Source organism: Pectinophora gossypiella, chromosome 16, assembly GCF_024362695.1.
Source record: "Pectinophora gossypiella chromosome 16, ilPecGoss1.1, whole genome shotgun sequence".
NCBI classification, from domain to species: Eukaryota; Metazoa; Arthropoda; class Insecta; order Lepidoptera; family Gelechiidae; genus Pectinophora; species Pectinophora gossypiella.
Window position 1 is genome coordinate 9882831 of NC_065419.1, and position 23739 is coordinate 9906569.

The following is a 23739-nucleotide window of genomic DNA, read 5'->3' on the forward strand; positions in this document are numbered from 1 at the left end:
ATTACAGTTGCACCATCAACAAAATGTATGTAGTCGAATAAAGGATAGATGCCTCATCTTGTTGCGCATCCAATGTGTTGTCGGCTACCGAATCCTGAATATTTTATGCACTGGTGGCGCAACCGTTATCATGTTAAATTATACATAGTTATTACATGAAGTAATAATTAGACCAATGTAGATTATATAAGCTACCTTTGCTATTATAATATGAAACCTAATTTCCTAAAATATATATTTTTTAAATTACGTTGGTCTAATAGAACAATCGGTGAGATATTGGGCACTTAATTCATCTTGTGATGGATACAGCTCTGAATACCCGACTGAGATATAGTCATAAGCTTATGTTATGTTTTGATTTTTATAACGAATCGGTAAATGTTTCTATCAACAATACAACCACAAAGTGACGTGTCTCAGAGACACGCTGGTAGAAATGTTTGTATCGAGAAATAACGCTATGACTCAAGACTCTCCTCCGGTCTATCGGAGGCTCATCGCTCTACGAGTATGTATCTATTGTTACAACTTTAACCCACATTTTAAAGAAAAGAAACGATATTATGTTTTTATTAATTTATTACAAAAACTGGGACGGTGAGGCCAATACCTATTATATATTTATCATACACATAAATGCTTAGTAAGTTGTCTTGCCAACAACATTGATCCTTCAATTTACAAAGAATAACACTAAAATCTAAACAGAGTAACATTTAATATTTTTTATCAAAGCTTTATTTACCACTATTATATATATTTATTGTTATGCTTTTTTTATTACAGATGATCGTAATTATAATATCAATGTAAAAATCGAGATTCTTTATAACATCAGATAAATCATTTACATACAGGTACATCGTCATTAGCACTAAAACAACAGATGAGGGTTTTAAATAATAAGGTACTTAATTTGGTTTTGTATTGTCTTAAAAACATCGGGAATTCATTTTTATTATCTTTTACTTACATTATGTTTTTTTATTAACACTAAGTTAAAATAATCCACCACTGCAAAAGTAAGAACAATGACAGGACGGTCCGTAATTTTGAAAGCCTTATCAATCTTTTGATTTTTGGCACTGAAAAAGCCGAGTATAGAAAGCTTAGCAGATATTTTGTATTTTGACCAATAAAATCATTGTTCACTTTTAAACAACATTAAGCGGACTGCTTCTGACCAATAAAAGACGAGCAGCGCAGAAAGCGCGTCGCTGATTGGTTGATGATCACGCGATAGCGATCATCTTAGGTCTGACGCACGTCAGAGAACAGTTCGCTTATTTATGTTCTAGAGCTGTTGCTTCATTATTGCTTGCAGTAGAGGTATGAAGCGACGGCGGCGAGGATGGCTAGTGGGTAGGAGGCGGCAATGGCACCAGATCCGTTGCAAATATCAGTGGTGCAGACACTGCAGTGTTTCACTGCCTGCCTAGAGCCAGCGTTGGCATAGTTGTCAATCCTCTCCAAAGCACGGCACGTCTGGCTGGGCTCCAGTGGGTTGGCATCCAGACAAGTACGGATGGTGGTTCCGGTTTCTGGAAATCATAATAGAAGGTTCTTAAATATCTAAAATATTAAAAGCAAGAGAAGTGTGTCAGGATCGAAGCAAATGGAATTCTATAGTCTCTGCTTACCCCGGTGGGAAATAGGCGTGCGTATTAATTCACCATTCGGTTCATCATATCCGTCTTAGAATGAATATGAATAGTGGCTACAAGTTATATTGACTGTGCCTACATGACTTTGGATTGTACCTACTCCAATATTCATACAAATATGAATTTATATATTTATTTAATTGTGCATCTTTTCGTGCATAAATTAAGACTTTGATGAGATTTGAAAAAGCTAAAGAAGTTGTCGGGATCGTAGTAGGGGGAATTCCGTGGTGTCTGGCTGCCAATGGGAAATAGGCGTGATATTATGTTAGGTAATAAATTGGTGCTAATTCCTGTAAATACCATCTAATTTTATTTTAGGTTATATCTGTCATTTTCTTATCCGCCGAAAAGGAAAGGGACGGGTAATCGACAAGCATAAAATTTATGGAACACACGTCAATTTTAAGCACAAATCTAAAACAACCGTCTAAAAATTCGCCCGGGTTATTCATTTATTTACTCATTCTTCCTAAAATTAAGAGCTGTCAATCATCCGTCCCTTTCCTTTTCGGCGGATAAGAAAATGACAGGTATAACTTAAAGTAAAATTAAGAGATGTCTGCAGGAATCGGGGCCATTATGTCCATAAAAGGGTCATTCTACTTACGCAAGACAAGTTTAGCGCAGTATCTAGGTGCGCCGGCGACGCCGTCAACGAGCTGCGAAGGAAGAACGTCACGAAGGTACAGCCGGTTGTAGCTCACGGAGTCCTGGGTGTTGCAGTCCTGGAATCAAGCGTCAATTCAGATTAATGTTCATCAAAAAAATACTCGGGTAATAAAAAATACAAAGTTTTGGCCGTCAACTCAGCATAATCAAGTTTTTTTTTTCAATTACGATGGGATATAGATAGATAATAGAGGATGAGTCAAACTAGTCCTATTTAACTATTTCAAAGGAATTGAAGTACTTCTCTAAAACAATTCAAACAGGATGTAAGTGATGCCATAACAAAAACTTAGGGGGTGGTTCAGATCATAATTCTGAGCTGATATCAAGTGAAATTTCCTGGAAAATCCATGAAAATTTTAGTGTCTTTTTGAAGCGGCATAGAACCCAAACATAAAATAAAAAATGATTAAAAGCTATCAATGTAAATTGATGAACGAGTACGGATATTGGGAAAACGCTCTCACCTCGGCCAGTCTTGGAGTATGTTTTTTCAAATTAGGGTAAGAATATACCTCTAGTCAGTTGATTGAGAGGAGTCCTGTGCCCAGTATATAGGCTATTTATGTTTTTTATGTTATGTATGAGGAGAATAAGATGATTATTGTTGTGAACTTACCACTAGGAATCTGCCAGAAGTGACAAAGGGGTCCAGGCAGTCGCGGTCGGACTGGGAGTTACATTGGTAGCACCTCGTGCATGATCCTGTAAACAACAAATAGGGTCATTGGGTTTTGTAGGCGAGTTTGTGGTAATTCCACCAATATATATTTTTTTTCTTTTTGGTCATTGTTTCGTGTTCCATCGATAAAAGAATATAAGTGGACCTTTTATTATAGGTATCATACTTCGCGTTTGTCCTCAATATCACCTTGACTTCTAGTGGCCGAGATTCTCAGACACTATACTTAAACTATGGGGTTTGGATTTTAAAAGGACATTCGGTCTTACGACAATGGTATTAATAAACTAATCTCAGCTTCGAGACTGGCTTCTAGATCATGTCAATGTGACAGTGTTATATACAAACAAGGACTTGAGCATGATCTTGAGGGCAGTCTCAGCTTAGGGTAGTTTATTAATTCTACCTTAAGATAGCACGCGCTTACGTAGTTGTCGTATATGAAACTATTCTCTTGTCTTATTACTTTTATTCTACGACTAATTTACTTTGACTCATCATTATCATCTTCAACGAACAATGACACTATTGGATACAAAACTCTTTTAATTTAAAATCTATCACTGAATCTAAGACTGTTCTATCTATTCATTTGTTTTAGTTACTAGTAACATTGTTCAAATTGTCGCTTGGCTAAACCACAGGCACTTTACACAGTAAAATAAAAAAAATACTTTTAATATTGGTATTTATATCACCCGATATAATGTAAATGTACATAATATAAGCGATATAATTAATTAAAAGCGAAATTGGCTATGAACGTGTTGTTGCATTTCACAAGGTTTATAAATAGTTGTTCCCTTTTAACGTGTACGTAACTTTTATTTTAAGACAGCCGGGCGTCGCTGATTTCATCTCTATGTTTACAGAAACCACTGAACTAGATATTCTAATCTTACGCTATTAAAAGTGCATTTTTTCTATATATTCTATTTTTACTCCTCTTTGCCTATTGTACTCTTCTATTTCTCTTTAATTTGTAATTTTGTATTTCCCGTGTGTCTAATAAAGTATTTTTTATGTCATGTTTTACGTAAGTATCTACTTTTTGTATTCTTTCATATAAGTTCATAGCTTTACAAATGATTTCGACGACTTTATCAAACAGATTGTGATTATTTAGAAGATTTGAATGCATGGGATTAACTGTTTAAGAACTGATATTAGGCAGCTAAATTACTCAATTGTATACCAATATTTTATGTTTATTTTTATTTTTTTAAAGAACGTCTAGGGCCCTGTGCCGCGGTTTTTCTTGCAGCTTCTTTTCCCTGGCTATACAGGTTGTGAGAAGCTGCAGTAGTTTTAGGCGGATGAGACGTTCGTTATGTAAAATTGACGATTCAAAGTGTAACTATGTTACCAAGTGAATAAAGATATTTTGAATTTGAAACCTTCGGATCAGGTCTTTCAATCTTCAAAATGATTTAATCAGTTTATCGTTTTTTACAAGTTTATTTTTAGAATTTAATAGTTATTAGGGTGTCATAGATTCGGTCTAGTTGGGTACCTATACTACTGCGTCGTAAACCGACTTAGTGAATTTAAAACGATGAACTCAGTGAATTTAAAATTAAAGATAAGTAAATCAAAAAGCATTTTGCTCACATAAATATTCGGATTTATTTGACTGTATAACTGTAAAGTTTATGCCTTTCTTTTGTATCTCTAGTTTCTGAAATAGTGCCAAAATATTGTAAAGTATGAAGCAATTTTAAGATAAGTACTTTTTTTATTTTTCATGATAAATTGAAGTTGTGTTAAGTTTTAGTAAGACAAGTCGAAAAGGATACGGCACGGTATTTGGGCAATAGACACTTCTCTGTCATCTTTCGGTTCATCAAATCCCGTTAGTTTAGAGTGAATAGGCTAAGCGTGATCCACCCTAGACCACATCATCACTTACCATCAGGTGAGATTGTGGTCAAAAGTCAGTCTAAATCATTAAAAAAAACTTACGAAAGAAACTCTGGGGGAGGCACCACATTTTCACACAACATTTTTTTTGGGCTTAGGAACCAAGTTGCAATTGGTTACTACGACAGTATAATCGAGAAATGTATGAGATTGTCATGTCACCTTATGTCAACTTAAGTGCCTACACATTTTATTGGGTTACACTTCTTTTTTCATAATCGTTTACAACTTAGAGGCCCCAGGAGTGGCTGCGAGTGGTGTTTTAAATATATCATTTATCAGAATGGGGTAAGCCAGAAGGTACCTCGATCTACTGGACGCGTTTTGTGTATGTATGCGTGCATGTATTTATTTTGCAATTTATTTCATTACCTCACTATGCAATGTGTGGAACGCGTAGCAGAGAAAATAAGAGCCTATTTATCGCCTCTTTTATCGTCCTTTCCTAGTCATATAAGTACTTCACGCCTGGATGGCATAAAGTCACATTCTCTGGATCCATGACCTCATAATATAGTATAATTGGCATTAGTCATATGACCGGGATGAAGTCAATTGAGTTAACGACGTGACTCCTGAGTAGAAACTTGCGAAAGATTAATTTATTACCGCACAACGAGTTATTATTAGCGAGTGAACAAAAACGCGTGAAATTCTCATGTGTCGATGGGAAATTTTATAACGCACGTTTTAATGCCAGCGTAGCCAAAATTAACTCCCCACAGCTCGGAATTCATTCATAAAATAAGCGACATATGTTTCAAAGATAATAACGATAAAATTAGTTACTTATCATAAATTACTTATTTTATTATTTGATAAGACAATAATTTTGTGAATAAAAGATAAAAAAAGATATAAAGGCCGGCCATTCGCCTATAAATAATTCATCGTGTTGGAAAGGACAAAGTTAACTCAGACCAGGGGGGTTAAAATGGCCACATCGAAGCAATTCACCTAAGTTAAGCAATGTTGCAATTTGACATTTGCGCATATAAAAGTGCGCAATGCAAACAAAAGTCAAATAGCAATATTGCTTTCTTAGGTGAATTGCTTCGATGTGGCCATTTTAACCCCCCTAGTCCTGCGGATAAGACGTATCACAACAAGTATTTTTTGTTAACACGTTCCGGGACACAGCGTGGAGAGACGAGAGCATCAAAACAAAATCTGAATTGATATGACGCATACGTCAACGATAACTTTGAGCTTAACAATTAGAATCGGAATCATTTATTCAACGTTATCATAGATAAACTTGTTGAAGGTCAATTAGACAATTTTTTATGTACGCCATTTCGCAAGTTGATCCCGGTTACTACTTACTAATGTAAGTACGTACCTAGTCGTTACATAAGTCATGTCAGGGGCTATGGTGGCTCAATAATAACTCTGACACCAGGGTTAATGGGGTTGGTAATCCACCTCACATCCCACACGATAGAAGATGGAGTCAATATTAAAACTATTACAGAACACAAACGCTTTAACTTTTCAAGCAATCCCTGCACCCTATACATTACCACGGTTCCAAACTGACTGAAAGTTGCACGGAACTTTTATATCGCGTATCTCTTACAATCCCGGTCAAACAAACAGTGTTATTACTACGTCGAAGAAATTTATCGCAATGTTATTGGGGCTCCAGATACTTACTATTGGGGAAGAAAATAAAAGAGTCGCGTCGCGCGTCGTCCTACCAAAGATGCTTTGTCATGCGTTATTTAGAGTTGTGTCATAGTTTAGTCGAAATATAACATGTGTGGGTAGTTGATTTACGTATTAATAGTTTATTCAGTAACACTGAAACTAAGGCGTTTCTCCCGGGCGAGAGCCTACAGCGCTCTCCATTTGTCCGGCCAAGTAGTTAATGTCATATGCGGCTTTACAATAAGTCACGTGAAAATAAGGAAGGACGATTCTTATACGACTAACACGGTACTTGTATTATCGACGCGTGGTATTCGTGTATGGTATTTTTTATTTTGATAATATATATATATTTTATTATTATTAATTTATTTGCACACAATAAAACAGACACAAGGAACATGAAAGAAAACAGATAGTACAGGTAAGCTTATCTCTAAACTAAGAGATTTTTTATGATGAGCTTTAAATTTATTTTCAAAAATTATATTGTTTACTCTTTGTGTAAGTATACATAGTTAAGTTAACTTATTTGTACTCATGTTTCTTAACTCGGCTTATACAATTATCAATGTTTCACGGCGCATTGGCGCTTCTGCATTGTATAGTCGTAGGTAGATAAGTACAGTATTAGAAGTAGCAAAATGATTGGCAATCTTGTTTTTGCTTAGTTCTATAGTATAGCCAGCAATAGTACATAAAACTGGGTAGCCTTGAAGCGGAATTGCATGAGATTGAATTGTTTAGTTAGTGGTATAAAATATCCTTGTTATTTACTATCAACTTGCAATAAAAACATAGAATAAAGAATAGTACTACATCTAAAAGTATTTATTAACTATCTTTTTTGCCAACAACCTTTTATAAACTTATAATTTATTTATTTAGAGTAAAATTATGGTATTATACAGGTCTCCTGTCACCATAAAGTTTGTAATGTTATTATCTTAGGATTTTTTGGCCATTGGCGTTCATTATAAGACATTTGGGGCTGCACGTTGTGGTCTAGTGACTTTATTCTCATAAGGACAGATTCTCAACGAAACAGATTTTCAACAAGACAATTTCTCAAAACGACACAAGCACCTGTAAGCAGAAATAGTCTTGTGCAGTCAACTTTCAAGAGAGTCCAAAAACATAATTTACGCCTTGTTCTCAAGTTTTTTTTATAGTACTCGCTTAGTATGTTGCTACACCTGAAAATAAAATTTTAGGTATATTTTTTATTTATACTTGAGTAAAAAAGGAAATCTGCCCTCTATGTTCGGGATTAATTATTACTGTATGGATTTGCTCGCGGTTTTTATTACTATTACGATGTGCATATTTTAAGAAGATTGGGGAAATTGTAACCAGGCTAAGTCAGTTCGAATTAATAGATCTCTTTATTAATTAATCACTTTGTGAAACGAATCAAAATAAGTGCAATGTACGGAGCGTAGGCTGCCTAATATCGTAGAATGCATAACAACAGCGTAATAAATTGCTTTGTTCTCTCAATGTCAAACTTGTAATTTTTGTATTTTGGGACGATTTTAGCAGCATGACGACATGTAGAACATTGCTGTGATGATTTCCGTCATTTACATACGGTCACGAGCATTAATATACATACACTTTAGTACCATGTCACATTAACTTTTTTGACAAATTGAATTGTAAGTCTCACTGAATGTCAAATATGTTAGTGCGACAGAGTCCTAAATTGGGTACATTATATTGCTCATGACTGTACCTACACATCACCTAAAAGTGGAAACCACATAAGCGCCTGACCTGATTAGAAAAATCACAATCCGATGACATTTTCTTCAACAAATCCTCGATTTATTTCCATTGATTTTAATCCGGGTAAAAATTGAGACCACAATTTTTTACTTGGGTTAAAACTATCTGAGTGTCTATTGAAATGTTTTGTTTACAAAATATACATCAGAATGTGATTTTTTAAAACGGCGCTGATGTGGCTTTTACCATGAGGCGAAGGTACATGATAATATATACCGGTCTTATTATAGTAAGTATAATACTAGATACATTTCAGTGAAGTGTAATTTATTTGACAGTTAATCATCATTATGTAGAATAACAATAGGTAAACAGCCTTTTTCAAAGACTTTTCCAGTAAGGCAAGCGATTTTTCAAAACGTTTCACTACGTTCAATAATAGGTAAGTACAATAAGTATTACGATATTGTCATTGTTTTTATAAGATATTTACTTACGCGTCTAATCGTCAAAGAGTCCCCCCGATTTGTTCCAGACGCAAAGGTCCCCTTTATTCTCGCCCGTTGTTTTAGAGTTTAGGATCGAATATTTTCATACATACATAACATACTGATGCATAATGTCTATTATTATTTTGGTAGTTAGGTACTTAATTACTTTAAATCTTATGCTAGCTGTACATATCTACGCTACTAACGATTTTTTTTTATTTTTAAGTCATTGATATCATTAAAACTACGAAGTCTACTATGTTTCTTAACAAAACGACCGAAAGACAACCAGTTTTTAGGTTATGTTGACAGGACAAAACCAGAACCTCCAAAGATGAAGAACCTTGTCAAATTAATGCAAATTGCTTACTTAAAGAAGCCGGATCATCACGCAGTATTTTGTCAAGTTTCAAGGTATGGGAATGCGTAATTCTTTATGTTAACAAACATTGTTGTCGACGCTATGTTGACCTCATAGAGGCCCCGAAAGGAGGCCAGGCCTACACCGCTTGGACCTATTACTCATATTATACCATAATATCTGTTAAGGGCATTTTTTGTCTACCATTATTACGACAAAAAAACCTGCGAATCATTTAGTTGTACAAGCGAGTAACCGTCAGCTTTTAATGGAACTGTATCTTACTTATCATCAAACTAGCGACCGGTCCCGGCTTCGCTCGGGTGCAATGCTTTGGAAAAAAAATATTGACGACATCACATTAAAAACCTCAAAAAATAACAGTATTTCTCCACTATTTAATGAATGTTACTATACATTAGAAACCTTCCTCTTGAATCACTCTATCTATTTAAAAAAACCGCATCAAAATCCGTTGCGTAGTTTTAAAGATTTAAGCGTACATAGTACATAGGGACAAAAAAAGCGACTTTGTTTTATACTATGTAGTGATAATAAATAGCCACTGTGGTCCGGTGTACACCGGCTTGCTTCACAAACGGGGAGCGCCGCCGCCGGTTCGAATCCCGACACAGGACTTACACCACATAAACAGCATATATACGTCCCACTGCTGAGCACAGGCCTCCCCTCAATCAACCGGAGGGTGTATGGAGCATACTCCACCACGCTGCTCCACTGCGGGTTGGTGGACTTACGCCAATGAGGTTATATTAATTTATCTTAAGTGAAATTCTCACTAACACAGTTGGCTCGATCATTAGGTATAGACGGCTATACGGCCCACCATCTATCACGTTGGTATAACAGAAAGCATGGTGAGCTATGGGTACCTAGTTCATCATGCTATAGATATACCTTTATACCTTTGACTGCCTCAATTTTGATATAGTCGGGAGCTTACGCATGTATGTAGAAATCAACTGGAGGGGGGGGGGACATACTCCACCACGCTGCTCCAGTGTGGGTAGAGGTATGTTACTACATTTTAAATGATACAACGTATTTTTTTAATAAACCTTTGTAATATTTTAGTTATTTATTTCAAAAAAACACGTCCATTCATTCGTAATATACTACTTATGCCATTTTATTTATATATAAAAACTTGTAACTTGTTTTTTTGTGCATAACAAAAGCAACGTTAAGATGTTGGAAAATTGAAACCTGTTTTTTTTTAACGTAGAGAAGTACTCAACTGGTCAATATGTATCGATGATATCATTGTAACGTAGACTGGATCAACAACATAGCGACTCTTAGATGTAAGTATAGAGAGATAGATTGTAAACAAAATCGTTAACACTTATTTTACGACGTCCATAAGTACCTAGATATATTTATTTCATTATTGTGTTTTGTAATTTAGTTCACCATCTTTAAAAGAAAAGGCATTTCTTATGTTTATATTATGTTTTACTGCCTCTTTATAAATTGTAATATTGTTATTTTCAAATAAAACTATCAGCTGAACAGCTATACTATGACTTAGTTTGTTAGACATAAACATAAGCTCGCACGAGTATACTAATTGGGATAGTCAGAGGTAAATCCATCGCAAGATGAACCAAGTAGTCACGCATCACTAAGCTCTCTACTAGACCACCACACCTTATGGTGTGGTGTAACCACCACTTCTATAATATTATACAAAAAACACCATGATTTTAATGGGATATATATATACTGCGAAGGCATGCATGTGGAAGTAGTTCAGTCGTCTTTCATGCTTTGCCTATGACGCCCATGTTTCAGCTCCGTACAAGTATGTGCTCAGGACACAAATTCGATAAACTATAATTTTTTTACGCTTCTAATCCCAATGGGTTTATTTTTTCTTATTTAACAGTGTATTGCACACAGAATATGATATACTTAAAGACAATTTGACTAACACAAGACAGAAAAAGAAAATGTAACATTCAATTGAAGATTCCAATCCAGCATGAACATACATTTCACAATGTCACAATGTTTATTGGATGATTTCCTTGTGTTCCTGCTGATCAAATGAAAAACAAATGATCTACTCTAACAGGCATATAATTAAACAGCATTTACACTTTTTACATTGCCACTGATAGATGTTCCACCATATCAAGTTGTTCTTTCTAATCTGAGTAACAAATAAAGTTAACCGGAACTATATACTAAGCTGAAACCCAGAAAATCTGTAATCTGTTAGTAAATATTATATCTGTACTGTATGTTGTAACGACTGAATTAATAGCAGCTGATGTCATCGTTACTCCTTATTTATATGTAAGTATAGCCGTGAATACAGTGCCACCTTGGCATGTGACCGTAAACTGAGCATAGTAGTTAATAGTTTATTTATACAAGCAATGACGAAGCCGACCTTCACCGGACCAGAGTGAAGATGTTTACTATACTCTAACACTGTTTTATACTAGTATTCTGGTCACAGTACAGACAAAAGAAAAAACACGAACAAACAAATGAAAGAAAGATACCTTTCTTCATAAGTATTGTTAGATAGGATAAAATCGATCGACCTTAACTCGACTGATACATCACTATACTAGTGAACGTGGCAACACTAGCTGACGTACTTTGACAGATATAATTCTTCCCGCGCATTGAAAATGTTATCACTTTTTTTAAATCTTTATTTGGACAAAAAGGCTTTCGTCGCTGAGCGATTATGTCAGCCCTGTTGTTGTTTCAAAAATCTTATTTTCAAATTTTTATAAGCTTATTTATTTTATAAGATAATATAATGCAAAAAATTTCGACACTGGTTCCGATAATAACATATTTACACATCTAATTTGACTTAAGTCGACGCCGGCTTCCAATTCTATTTTTTTCCGTTCTGTCTCAATACGGGCACACTCCACCAAAGCGTGGTATACGTCTTCCCTTATGCCACACCTTAAACTTTCTGTTTAATACGTTGAATCGACATTTTTTACCTAACGAACGTCTCATCCGCCAAAACTACTGCAGCTCCAACCTGTAAAGGGCTATGTAAGACGCTTCTCTAAACTGACGCTCGCGATCACTAATAGAGTGAACAAAGCCACGAGTAAACAGAAGACAAGTTGCAGCCATTTCTAATGTGGCATAAAGATGGATATCACTTATGATGAACCCCGCCCAACGGCCCAACATATCAACCATTTTCTTTTCTAATCTTATCCTTAGGTATTTCCTGTAAATGTTTTGTAAATTTATGTGCAATAAAGTGTTTTTATTATTATTATTTATTTTAAAAGCGACACAACAAAATGTTGCATTGCAGTAAAAAAAACATTATTTTTTAAATAATGAGTACGCATTATCTTATAAGGCGACATTCAGCTAACTTATGAGGTTATTTAAAGGTTTTCTTTTTTTTTCAGTTCCCTGGCGACTATCCAAACGTTAAGTAGTCTAATTTCCATGGTCTGGCCATGGTCGCAATATACAAGTTTTGTTAATATTGCGTAAGTGTGATTTGTTTGATAGTAGTAATTTGAACTATTATCATCATCGTTTAGGTACAGATTTACCTGGGCCATTATTGTTGAAAGCTGTAATAAACACATTATTTCTAGTGTGGAGATTTTATCAGCCTTATTTTCACTTTGGCCTTGGAGTATTTTCACTATTGTTTTCAGAAATCTACTTACAAATTTACTTACTTTTACTTTCATGATATCGAAAAGTTTATTTAACAGACTTGACAATTTTGCAAGAAACAATCTATTTTTATGTTGATATTTTTGTTATATTTTTTGACGTGACTTTTTGTTGCCGCAGATGGCATTAACTACTTGGCTGGACAAATGGTCTCACCCGGTACAACGTTTAAGACAACATGCCTGAATGTGCCGAGTTGCGCGCGAACCTCGGCTCAGGGCGTCGTCCGAGAGGAAAAATGTTAAAGTTATTAATTTATCTTAAGTGCAGTTTTCATTAACACAGTTGGTTCGGCTACTATAAACAGCGACACGGCTCACCTATCGCGTTGGTCTAACAGAAGGGTCAATTAGGTGCGGGTATTAAGTTTATCTTGCAATGTGCGTCTGAGTACTCTAATTGTGATACAGTCGTGTATATGCAAGTATGGAATGAAAAAAAGCTGCTTCGTTTTGTAATGAATGCATAGTCACTGGACAGTGAGATGATTTCCTCATGCTAGTTACGAGTTTGATCGTAATCTTGTCATTGTACCTTTTTTTTAACGTGACTTATTGTAGATTTGCTGCAGATGGCATTAACTACTTGGACGGATAAATTAATGGGGAGCGCTGAAGGCTCTCATCCGGTACAACGTTTAAGACAACAGGCCTGAGGGTGCCCAGTTGGGCGCGAACCTCGGCTCAGGGCGTCGTCTGAGAGGAAAAATATTTGAAAGAATTAATCGACCCTAGTGAGTCGATAGCAATAAGCGCTGATTGAGGGAAATCGTCGACCACGCCAGCGGGGTCGGTATTGGGGTCTTGAAGTGTTTGGTGTCGCGAGCTGATTGGCTGCCTCTATGGCACTCGTACTACCACACCCTGGACACTTTATACAAAAATCTTAATCATACCGTGCTCCGCTTAAATCGTAAGAGCGAGCGAGACGTCCCCGGAGTAAGGACTCCTTAGAGATTTACGGCCATTTAAAACTAAAGTATAGAATAAGAAATAACACTACATATTCTTTAATCTATGGTACTACTGCCTTGCTTACGTGTAAAACGCTATTTGTTGAAGTGTCTTTTTGTAGACACAATAGTATCTTGGATGGCATTTATTACTTGGCTAGAAAAATGAGGAGAAATGAGTGCTATGGGCTTCATATTTAGGGCGTCTAAATCGAATCTAACTAGGAGTGGACATCAGTTGAGGAAACGCTCTAAGGAGAAACACCCAGAAGTAGGCTAAAGGATAAGTCTTGAAAAAGGAATCAACAACGCCAGCGGGAAGTTACTGGTGCAGATTCGGACAGTCATGAACTTTCATTTTTAAATTTTAACTTAATTTCACAAGACTAAACTAGCTCCATCTCTTTCTTGAACCTATTGTAAGTGAAGGACGGCACTAATTTAAAAGTAATGCAATACAAATATACACACAGGCACCTTCTGGGCGATCTTAGGCCTCGTCAATGCCTTCGGGCAAAAGCAAACTCTGGGGCCAAGAGCAAACCCATCACAGGTAAAAAAAAATACTTCATTGCACACAACATACAAAACAAGTCTTACATACATGAACGAAAGATACAGTGCAAACTGGCGGCCTTATTGCTAAGCAGAAATTTTTTCCAGGCAACCAGTGGCAAGAAAACATTTATCACAATTAGGTGCGGGACGGTGTTTAAGATTGTGTCCGTCAGAATACACGTTAATTAATATCAGAGATATGTACAAGTAGAAACTATTGACATTGGAAAAAATGTATTTACACTCGCTTGGATTCCAGAACAACTCATTCTCTTTCATGACATAGATGAAGATAAAATAAATTATAATAACAGGCTGTCGACGTTAGTCATAATAACCATCCATAATGCGTCATAGCCAAGCATCACCTTGAGTAACTACAATTTACCTGTGCGTTGACTATTAAAGAAAACAATAGGAATATTCCATTCTATTTTTCCTGTCTCATATCTTGATATTTAAGTTATTTTCTGTTTCTATAAAATTATTTATTCCGGAACCGGAGAGCAAATATGATTGGCCACCTGATACGACACGATTCATTTATGACAAACACCATAGAAGGAAAAATTGAAGGGAAGAGAGGAAGGGGTAGACCTAGGAGAACATTTATGAAACAATAAAAGAGAAGGTGCAGGTCGTGTCGTATCAGGACCTCCTGATACGACACGACCTGCACCTTCTCTTTTATTGTTTTTATTGTTTCAAACCTTCACCTGAAGGTTTTGGCGGGAAGAAGAGAGGAGTGGCGATTACTCCATCGAGCGCAGCTCTTAAGTAAAGAGAGAGAATATTATTTAACAAAAATGCGTGAGCAGTCGGTCCCGCTTACGATAACTAAATAACCAAAAACTAAATAAATAAACGTTTTACAAAATAATATAATGTGCTTTTTCATACAATTTCCTTAGTAACTTCGTGTTTTGACGTTTAGTAAAAAGTAACAGATTTGACTAGTGTGCTAAATTATCATGAGTGAACGCTGCCTGCTCTGTAAAAATTACAGGTATGAATAGTCCCTGGTTTACTTCAATATAATAAAATACACCTTGAAGTTATGTAAATTAATTAAATCACTCTTCATTAGCATTAGATCATCAACTTAAATGGTCGCATCATTGATACCTAAATTTGTAAATAAAATAACATGACGTAGTTATTACTATGTTATTCAAGCTTTGATCAAAACAAGTCACTACATTTGAGAAGTAGTCAATTAAATATGTTTAATAACATAAGCTCAAGATGATATCCCAATTGGGATAGTCAGAGGTACATCCATCGCAAGATGAGCTAAGTACTTACACTTCACGGAGCTTTCTGTTAGACTAACGTCACTAACGTAATTTACAATAAAATATAATATTTTGAATTTGTCAGAAAATAAATTTAAAGCTCATGTGAAGCTTATTTTATGTAAAAAAGCTTATTATAAATTTGATGATTACCTAAATGATAAAAATGTCCGGTATTAAATGTGTTCCTCTAGTTATTAAATAACTTGTAATGTATACCCTCATCGATTTAAAAGATGTGTTGCTGTTGCAGTTTCTTGTTATTTCTTCTCCTCAGCCATAACACCTTGCGAAATGACGTAAATTTAAAAATGTTACATTGACCTTCAACGAGTTTGTCCATGATAATTATGTTGAATAAAAGATTCTGATTTCTGATTTCTGATAGGAAGTGGGTGAGCTATATCGCCGTCTATAATAGTCGAGCCAACTTTAGTAAAAATTGCATTAAATGCAATTCTACAATTTTCCATAATGTCGGTGGGTTATCATTTGATAAACAAATTACAACAAACTATTTGTTAAATAACCCCTTGGTAGATAAAATAATATTATCATATTATTCATGTAGGTACTTACTTAAGTATTTATCATTTTTATTCCTGGTTAAATGTTATCAAAAGCAAATATATAATGAATCACACCAAAAAAAATTACGTACGGTCAGTATTTGTTTAAGAATACATATCTATTTTAAAACTCTTACCATTTGTTTATAATTTTTTTGAATGATCAGATTGCACAACGAGATATTTTAAAAACCCAATAAGCATAAGGTCACTTATTGCTTGATAGATATAATCTCTTCATTGTGAAATAGTGTTTTCATAGAAAATGCCCGAGCAACATATTACTTATATTTATCATCATTATTAACACCTATTATAATTTATGAGTATGTATTCTTATAGATATTTTAAACACAATTATTTAGTCAGAAAGCTGGAAACAAGTTAATAAAAGTCAGCACATATACTTAGTTTTATTATCAGGGCTATTTCTGCAGCGGAAAAGCTATAATTCAAGTTTTAGTTCAGCATAAAACTTTAGATTGGTAACTGATACGGAATTAGCCGCACTATTTAAACTTGTTCTGTATGTTGTGTGCAATAAAGTATATTAGTATGTAAACAAGGAATCTACATAACACGTTAGTTTCTTTTTTTAGGTAGATGGGGGATATGCAGGCCTTATTTCATGCACTGTATTACTGTTACCTATAATATAATATCGTAATCGCCGGCTTATGCTACAGGTTCACCTCTAAACCCTACAATATCCTTTTTTGTCTTATGTTTTAGTGTAGTATACTCAAATCCTTAGGGCTAAAAGTTTGAGCGCGTCAGTTTCACCTTAACTGAAAATACTATGTTGTCACTATGCTGTAACTTAAAACAGGACTAAAACACGTCCAAACAATATAATATACACTGTTTACACAAAAGTCTGTCGTAAAAATATTGGAAATGTTCCAACTTTTAGCAATGCGAGGACATTGTTGTTTACTTCATAATTTGTAGTTTTAGCTTGAGAATTATTATTATATCTGTCGGTTACTGGGATTGTATTTGAAGAAGACCCGATATTTATGTAAGAATTCTGAATACCAAACCACTGACGAGATTCTTTTTTTAAATAAATCATAATTAATTATATTACAGACACACATTCGCATTATTATTATTTTTTTAAGCTCGCTATTATTTCTTATTAAATGTATTTAATTTTATTTTCTAGAATCATTTATTCAACGTAATTATCGCGTATAAAATTTTTGAAAGCCAATTTAAACATTTTTGAATCTTTTGAGTTGCGTTTGCTTTTTGTAATGTAATTAACAAATAAGAAAAAGAAGTACTTATGTATTATAAAATTGTTTAAAAGTATAGATAACACTCCATTGAGCATTTTACGAAATTGAGCAGAATATATAAAGGTAACATGACTGTTTTTATGTTTTGCACCTCATCTTGTTTATAAAATATCCAATAGCTCTTAAAAATGGTTATTTCCGTACTGTTTTATAACTAGTTTTGACTGGTGATGTTGTGCGGTAGAGAGAGTTCGAGTGATGTCGCAACATACAGGTTTTGATACTTGGATGGAACTCGGTCGACTCGAAACATCTATGTTTAAGATGGTCTTTAGATAGTTGCTCGAAAATGTGACAAAAGAAAAATCATAACTAAACTTTCATTAAAAAACCACGGTTTAAATATTTATTGGGCTATATTGGGCTGGTTTTCCCTTGGTTCGAAAGGTCAGATAGGCAGTCGTTTCAGTAAAAACCTAGACTTGTCTTCAGGTTAGGTAAGCGGACCCCGTAACAAACGGGATAACGCTAGGGAGGCTATGGTTTAAGCACTTAAAAAAGCTTCTGGCGAAAAGATTGTGGTTAAATGAAAATAGAGTATTACCATGCCATCCGAGGCAAGGAGGAGCTAAAAATAATGCTAAAAGTTTGCCAAACCTCGCCGACAAGCAACTATATCTATATTTCTCATTTCTCCAGCACAATAGGCTAGTTTCCAACTAGTCAAATCAATTACTCTTTACTAAACGTCAAAACACAAAATTACTAATATTGTATGTAGCGCGATAAAAAGTGTAGTAGTGGGAATCGCCGTAGCGGGAATCACAGTAGGGGGAATCGCCGTTCGGGGAGTCGCTATCAACGCCATAATTCGGAATTTGCCCAACCGACCCATAGTTACACTGAGTTACCGGTGTGACTATGGACCAATAAAATGATCCTCAGTCACACTATAAGGATATTTCTCCAACTAAGCGGCGTTATACTGTGTGAGTTTTATATAGTGAGAACTGAAAAAAAAATGAAGGGAGAAACTTATATTTTATTGATCCATAGTCACACTGGTGTGGTAACTCGGTGTGACTATGGGTCGGATGGGGGAATTTGTATGAAAAATCAACTTATAACGTCATAGAAAAACGTGACAAAATGTCGCACTTATTAGTACATTTTTCTTTATTAAAATTCATAAATAAGTTAAATAGAAAATATAAAACTTTTTTGTCACCTTTAGTGCTATCTTTATTTAGTAATCAGAATTTTATAATTTATCCTTGACCTATGACACTACCCAATTGTAAACACACGAATCTTAAAAATATACATACAATAAGTAGGTTAAGTCAAAAAAGGAACTCCTATTGAGCATCGATATCCTCTAACCTTCTGAATTCCACAACTAACTACTTACCTATTTTCTTTTGTAAGACAAGCCAGCACTGTCCATTATCCCACATCTATTCAAATGTATATGACCTCTCTATCAACTGCCAAAATACGTATACAAATCAACTGCCAAAATACGTATACAATCACAGAAACACGACTTTGTACCTTAAAGAACAGATATATAAGCATATTATTATTATAGTAGGTGTAGGTAGGTAGGTATGTTACTGTGAGGCATGTTTGGAATTTTACATAAGTACGTATTATTGTTGTGTTGTGTACCTTTGTTCTTTCATTTTAATTTTGTTACATATAATATTTTAAGCGCTGCATCAGAATCGTACCGTAAGCGCTGCATCAAAAACATAATCAAATCGTTTTCTTTACCTACTTCAATGGAAAATAGGCGTGGTGTTATGTAGGTACATAATTTTTCAATTTATTAATCGAATGAAGTAATTTATGGACCTCGGACTTAACATAACTGGCAAGTTATGCGTGTATATACATACACCTCAACCTATCTCTGCGGGTACACGGATGATACTTCGTTACTTTTTTTGGCTAAAAGAAAAAAACATTCTTATTTTAAAAAGTTTGTATAAATAACTGACTAAGAAGACACCGAATAGGTAATAAATTGCCTGATAAAAGCAATTAGACCCGTAGAGTGTAGAAGCACTTTAAGATTAATAGCAAGGAGTCTTAAATTGGGAGGTCACTAGTTATTATCCTCGTTAAACTGGATGACGTCATATTGACTACCCAGTTTTATTGAGAAGATTAAAAGGAACAAAATCGTTTGAATTAGTGTAGTAAAATAGATGGAACAAACGTCAGTGACAGTGTATGAGAACACGTAAACAAATTGTCTTCCCCTTAAATTTAACTAAGATGAGTCAATGGAAATAATATTTTATTTATACTAGTTAAGGTTAAGGATTAATTGCTTAATAGCTTGTAGGCTAGATTGTAACTGTTTCTAATATATGCTAATGCTTTATTTAAATAAAAAAAGCTAAACTAGAATGTTTTGTATGATTGTGATGTTTCTAATAGATGCAATGCATCAGTATTCTGCTTTGATAATCATGCAGGTATGCGGTGAAGATAGCCCGGGGTGAGAGCACTCAGCGCTCCCCATTTGTTCGGTCAAGTAGTTAATGCCATTTTGTAGAATTTAAACTGGCTATGTAGTGAAAGCAATAATGTATAGATTAGTAACTCGTCTATAATTACTTTTATATCAATACAACATAGACAGACGTCTACCTCAGTAGGAAACACAAGCGTGATCGCAAAAAATGTTAATGTACTATTTACTCTGAGATTAAGACATTAATTAGAAATGTATTTATAGTTCACAATTACAACATTTTTCTCTAACATTCTAAAGGAGTCCGCGTAAAGTTGTTAAATTACCTACCCAAAATATTGTATCTAGAATATTATATACAACCCGTAAGAAATAATTTCTTATTCCAACCATGCTATGGCATAAAAAGAAAGTTTCGTGGAACAGTTTACTATGCATAGTTCGTTGCTTTGTTTACGAGCCAACCCACTTTTGAGCTTCCATTGCACACAAATGACCTTATCGGAACTTTGGAGAGGGAAAACGGTTCACGTCTACATTGTATGGTGCCGTGGATTTATGGAAACGCAATTTTACTAACTTATATTTTTTTTATTATTATTCACGATAAGTCATGACTTATAACCTAACCTTTAACCTTTTAATATTTTTGTTTTTACTATACACCTACTAAATAAAAATAAACAATAAAAATTATCTAAAACCGAAAAAACTTACATGGAAAACGCATAATAAAAAAATAAAATAAATTAATTTAAATTCGATGCGGAAATAAAAACACTCGAGCGAAATTAAAATTCAAAAATGGAAGAGCACGTACCGATTTCAAAGACAGCCAATAGGAAGGCGAAACTGAGGGCGACACTGCGGGCCATGGTTATGGGTACACAAGGGTTACGTTACGACGAGTGAACTGAAGAAAATTCTGAGCGATACTGAGTCGGAGCCGCGAGCGGTCGCCCCAACGCGCCAACTTGACGCCGGCCGAGACGCATTTGCACGCGTAGGGTGACCAATAGCTTTTTTATTTTTGGAGATTCTAAAGGAGTACTTTTACAACTACATAAATCATAAAAAAGAGGTTGTACAGAGCCTCTAGGGTTATTATTGAGCCGCCATAGGCCCGTAACATGACTCATGTAACAACTACGTACTTACATCTATAAGTAATAACCGGGACCAACGGCTTAACGTGCCTTCCGAAGCAAGGATCATCTTATTTTTGGACAATCAGGTGATCAGCCTGTAATGTCCTAACCAAACTAGGAATCACAAAGTGATTTTTGTGAATTGGTCCAACCGGGATTCGATCTCGGGATCCCCGGATCGTGGGCACAACGCTCAACCACTGGATTACAGAGGCCGTACCACAGGGTTGATGGATGGTGAACCCACACGGTAGAAGAAGAAGGGTCTTTAGAATATGTTGAACCATTAATCCTAATGTAAGTACAAAGACTGTGATATGGATAATTTCAGTTAAACAAAACATTTCATCAATTAAAAATGCCATGCATTTATAATTGGATTCACACAATATAAATTGCGTAAGCGATTATAATTATTTATTTGTACAAATATTATTAGGGATTTCGAATAAATTGATACCTACATCTAAACAAAAATGTAAAGCGAATCTCATTTGTTGTTTAACCCGCAACAGAATGATGCATTTGGTGTTATAATGACTCATATATTTACTCATTTTTACGTTAAATTGATGATTACATTATTAATTTGTAGAAACAATAAACAAATGAATGAGCAATTAGCTGGTGGATGTGCGTATAGGACAAACAACTCATATTCGGGCTAATAACTACTTTGGAACATCAACGAACGCTTACTTTGTTGAAAAGTTCTGTGAAAACCATGAAATCATGGTCACCACAATATTCATCGAGAAAATTATTATCTTCGTCCGTACATTGTATTCGTACGTTTGTTTTTATCTTATTCGAGTTCCAAATTAATTAATTTTCTTGTAACCTGAATGAAAATTATTTTCCTGTGTCTAATAATAAAAATAATATCGCAAAAATATTGGTTCGAAAATATTATCTTAGTCAGAACTATTCTTCTCAATAAATCATTTTTTATACATTAAAAAGTTAACTTGCAAACACACTTGATGGATCTATTGTCGACCTTAAATACTTCAACTTTTTTCTTTTTTATGGCTGCATAGTTTACGATGATTCTGCCAACGTCAGGGTTAAACCTTAGATAAAAAATTGTACCTCATATTGACAGGCTTTCAATCACGTAATAAATAAAAAATAATTTATTGTTCATAATAGAAGATCATTCAAGATTCCAATTTTGCCAAACCAAAAGCCAAGCCAAATGGGTATGAACTCGAGATAAATTCAACACGATATATTTTTAAATTTTCTACTTTTGCTTGATACTTTATCCCGTGCGGCTTAACAAAACAAGTTGCCTTGTGCAAAGAAGGTTGTATACTCACAAAGTTTCTAGTTAAATCGCAGGAGTTTCCTTAGTAATAACAGTGTGCAAGTCTCATAATATTTCAAAGCTTATGTAGAGCTTGAGTGAATGAGGTTGCCCTATTAGGCATCCAAGGGTACCTAACAACCTATAGCTAGTATATCCACAGGTTAAACTGGGTCACCCTATATCCAGGTAATTTGTCCGTGTGACGCTTCAGTGCCTCGGGCTGGTCGAGTGAGGGGGGAAGGTGGGAAGGGGGACATGCATCGTTTTGTGAATCATTTTACGCTGCGTTGCGTGCGCTGTGACAAATGACGACGTACTGGAAAACCGTATAAAAATCACCATTTTTATTTTTATCAAACGAATATACTACCGCAGACTTTATTCCTCCTACAACTGACTATGTACAAGACTTTCTTGAATACCTACTTTGATGCTAGCGTCAATACAATAGCTTCCCTTACCTAAAAGGATTTTTTATAGTTTTTACCTATAATTACGATAAGCTCGTGTTTGGTCACTATCTCACCTATTGGTTAGTGGCGATGTGGCCTAAGGTGAAACACGTTAACCTAGGATATGCCTATAACTCTAGCCTTGAAAACTTCAAGATTACAGAACTGACTGATTAATAATTACAGAAACACAGAACTGTTGATATCCATTGGCTTTTAACTCTCACAAAGTATTAGTACTGCTCTCTTTTCGGAACTATGTAGTGGAGTCCGCTTTCTTTATTCTTTTTAGGTTCACCTGTGTTTTTAATTTCACATACTTCTGTGTTTTATGTGCAATGAAGTGTTTTATTATTATTATTATTACTTCTATTCATCGGAAACATTACGCTTTCCAACATCTTTCCTCACAATTAAAGCACATAATAACGGGTTCTTACCGCGTTTAAATGGGGATATGAGACTCCCGATATTTCGACACTGTTGCAAGTGCCATGATCACGGGATGACTGATGAGATTGGAGTGGAGTAGGTAGATCCATAATTTTCTTTCGTTATTATGTGCTTTAATTATGATAATAACCGCGTAAACTTAAAACAATGTATCTTTCCTCACTATTATCTCTCACAGAATGTTTTATTTAACTACTGCTTATTGTGACTATGAATACATAATTTATGTACAACGATTGTCTACTAACCAGTGGACCAATTTAATAGTAGCTCGGAACTATTGAGGTTAGAGTGAATACGCATTTTCTAAACAAACGTGTTCCAACCACGATGTAATCGACACTTTCCATCCGGCGAATTAGCGATTAAATGTTATCTTTGCGTGCACTCAAAAT

The 23739-nt window shown here is 34.9% G+C and overlaps 1 protein-coding gene across 1 annotated transcript; it reads right to left on the reverse strand.

Moving 5' to 3' along the window:
- Positions 1-564: 564 nt before the first annotated feature.
- LOC126374096 (uncharacterized) lies at positions 565-20958 on the reverse strand. The gene is made up of 4 exons (XM_050020572.1): positions 20800-20958; positions 2959-3044; positions 2278-2395; positions 565-1544 (listed from the first exon to the last, which is right to left on the reverse strand). Exons 1-4 carry the CDS (start codon positions 20852-20854, stop codon positions 1315-1317), a joined length of 489 nt encoding a protein of 162 aa, XP_049876529.1. The 5' UTR covers positions 20855-20958; the 3' UTR covers positions 565-1314.
- Positions 20959-23739: the final 2781 nt, after the last annotated feature.

Coding starts and splice junctions, on each gene's coding strand:
- LOC126374096 (XM_050020572.1), bottom strand. CDS start 20,854: ATGGCCCGCAGTGTCGCCCTCAGTTTCGCCTTCCTATTGGCTGTCTTT. Junction 2,396..2,958: donor CTTCTGGCAGATTCCTAGTG/GTAAGTTCACAA, acceptor GCTTGATTCCAG/GACTGCAACACCCAGGACTC. Junction 1,545..2,277: donor CTGCGCTAAACTTGTCTTGC/GTAAGTAGAATG, acceptor TATGATTTCCAG/AAACCGGAACCACCATCCGT.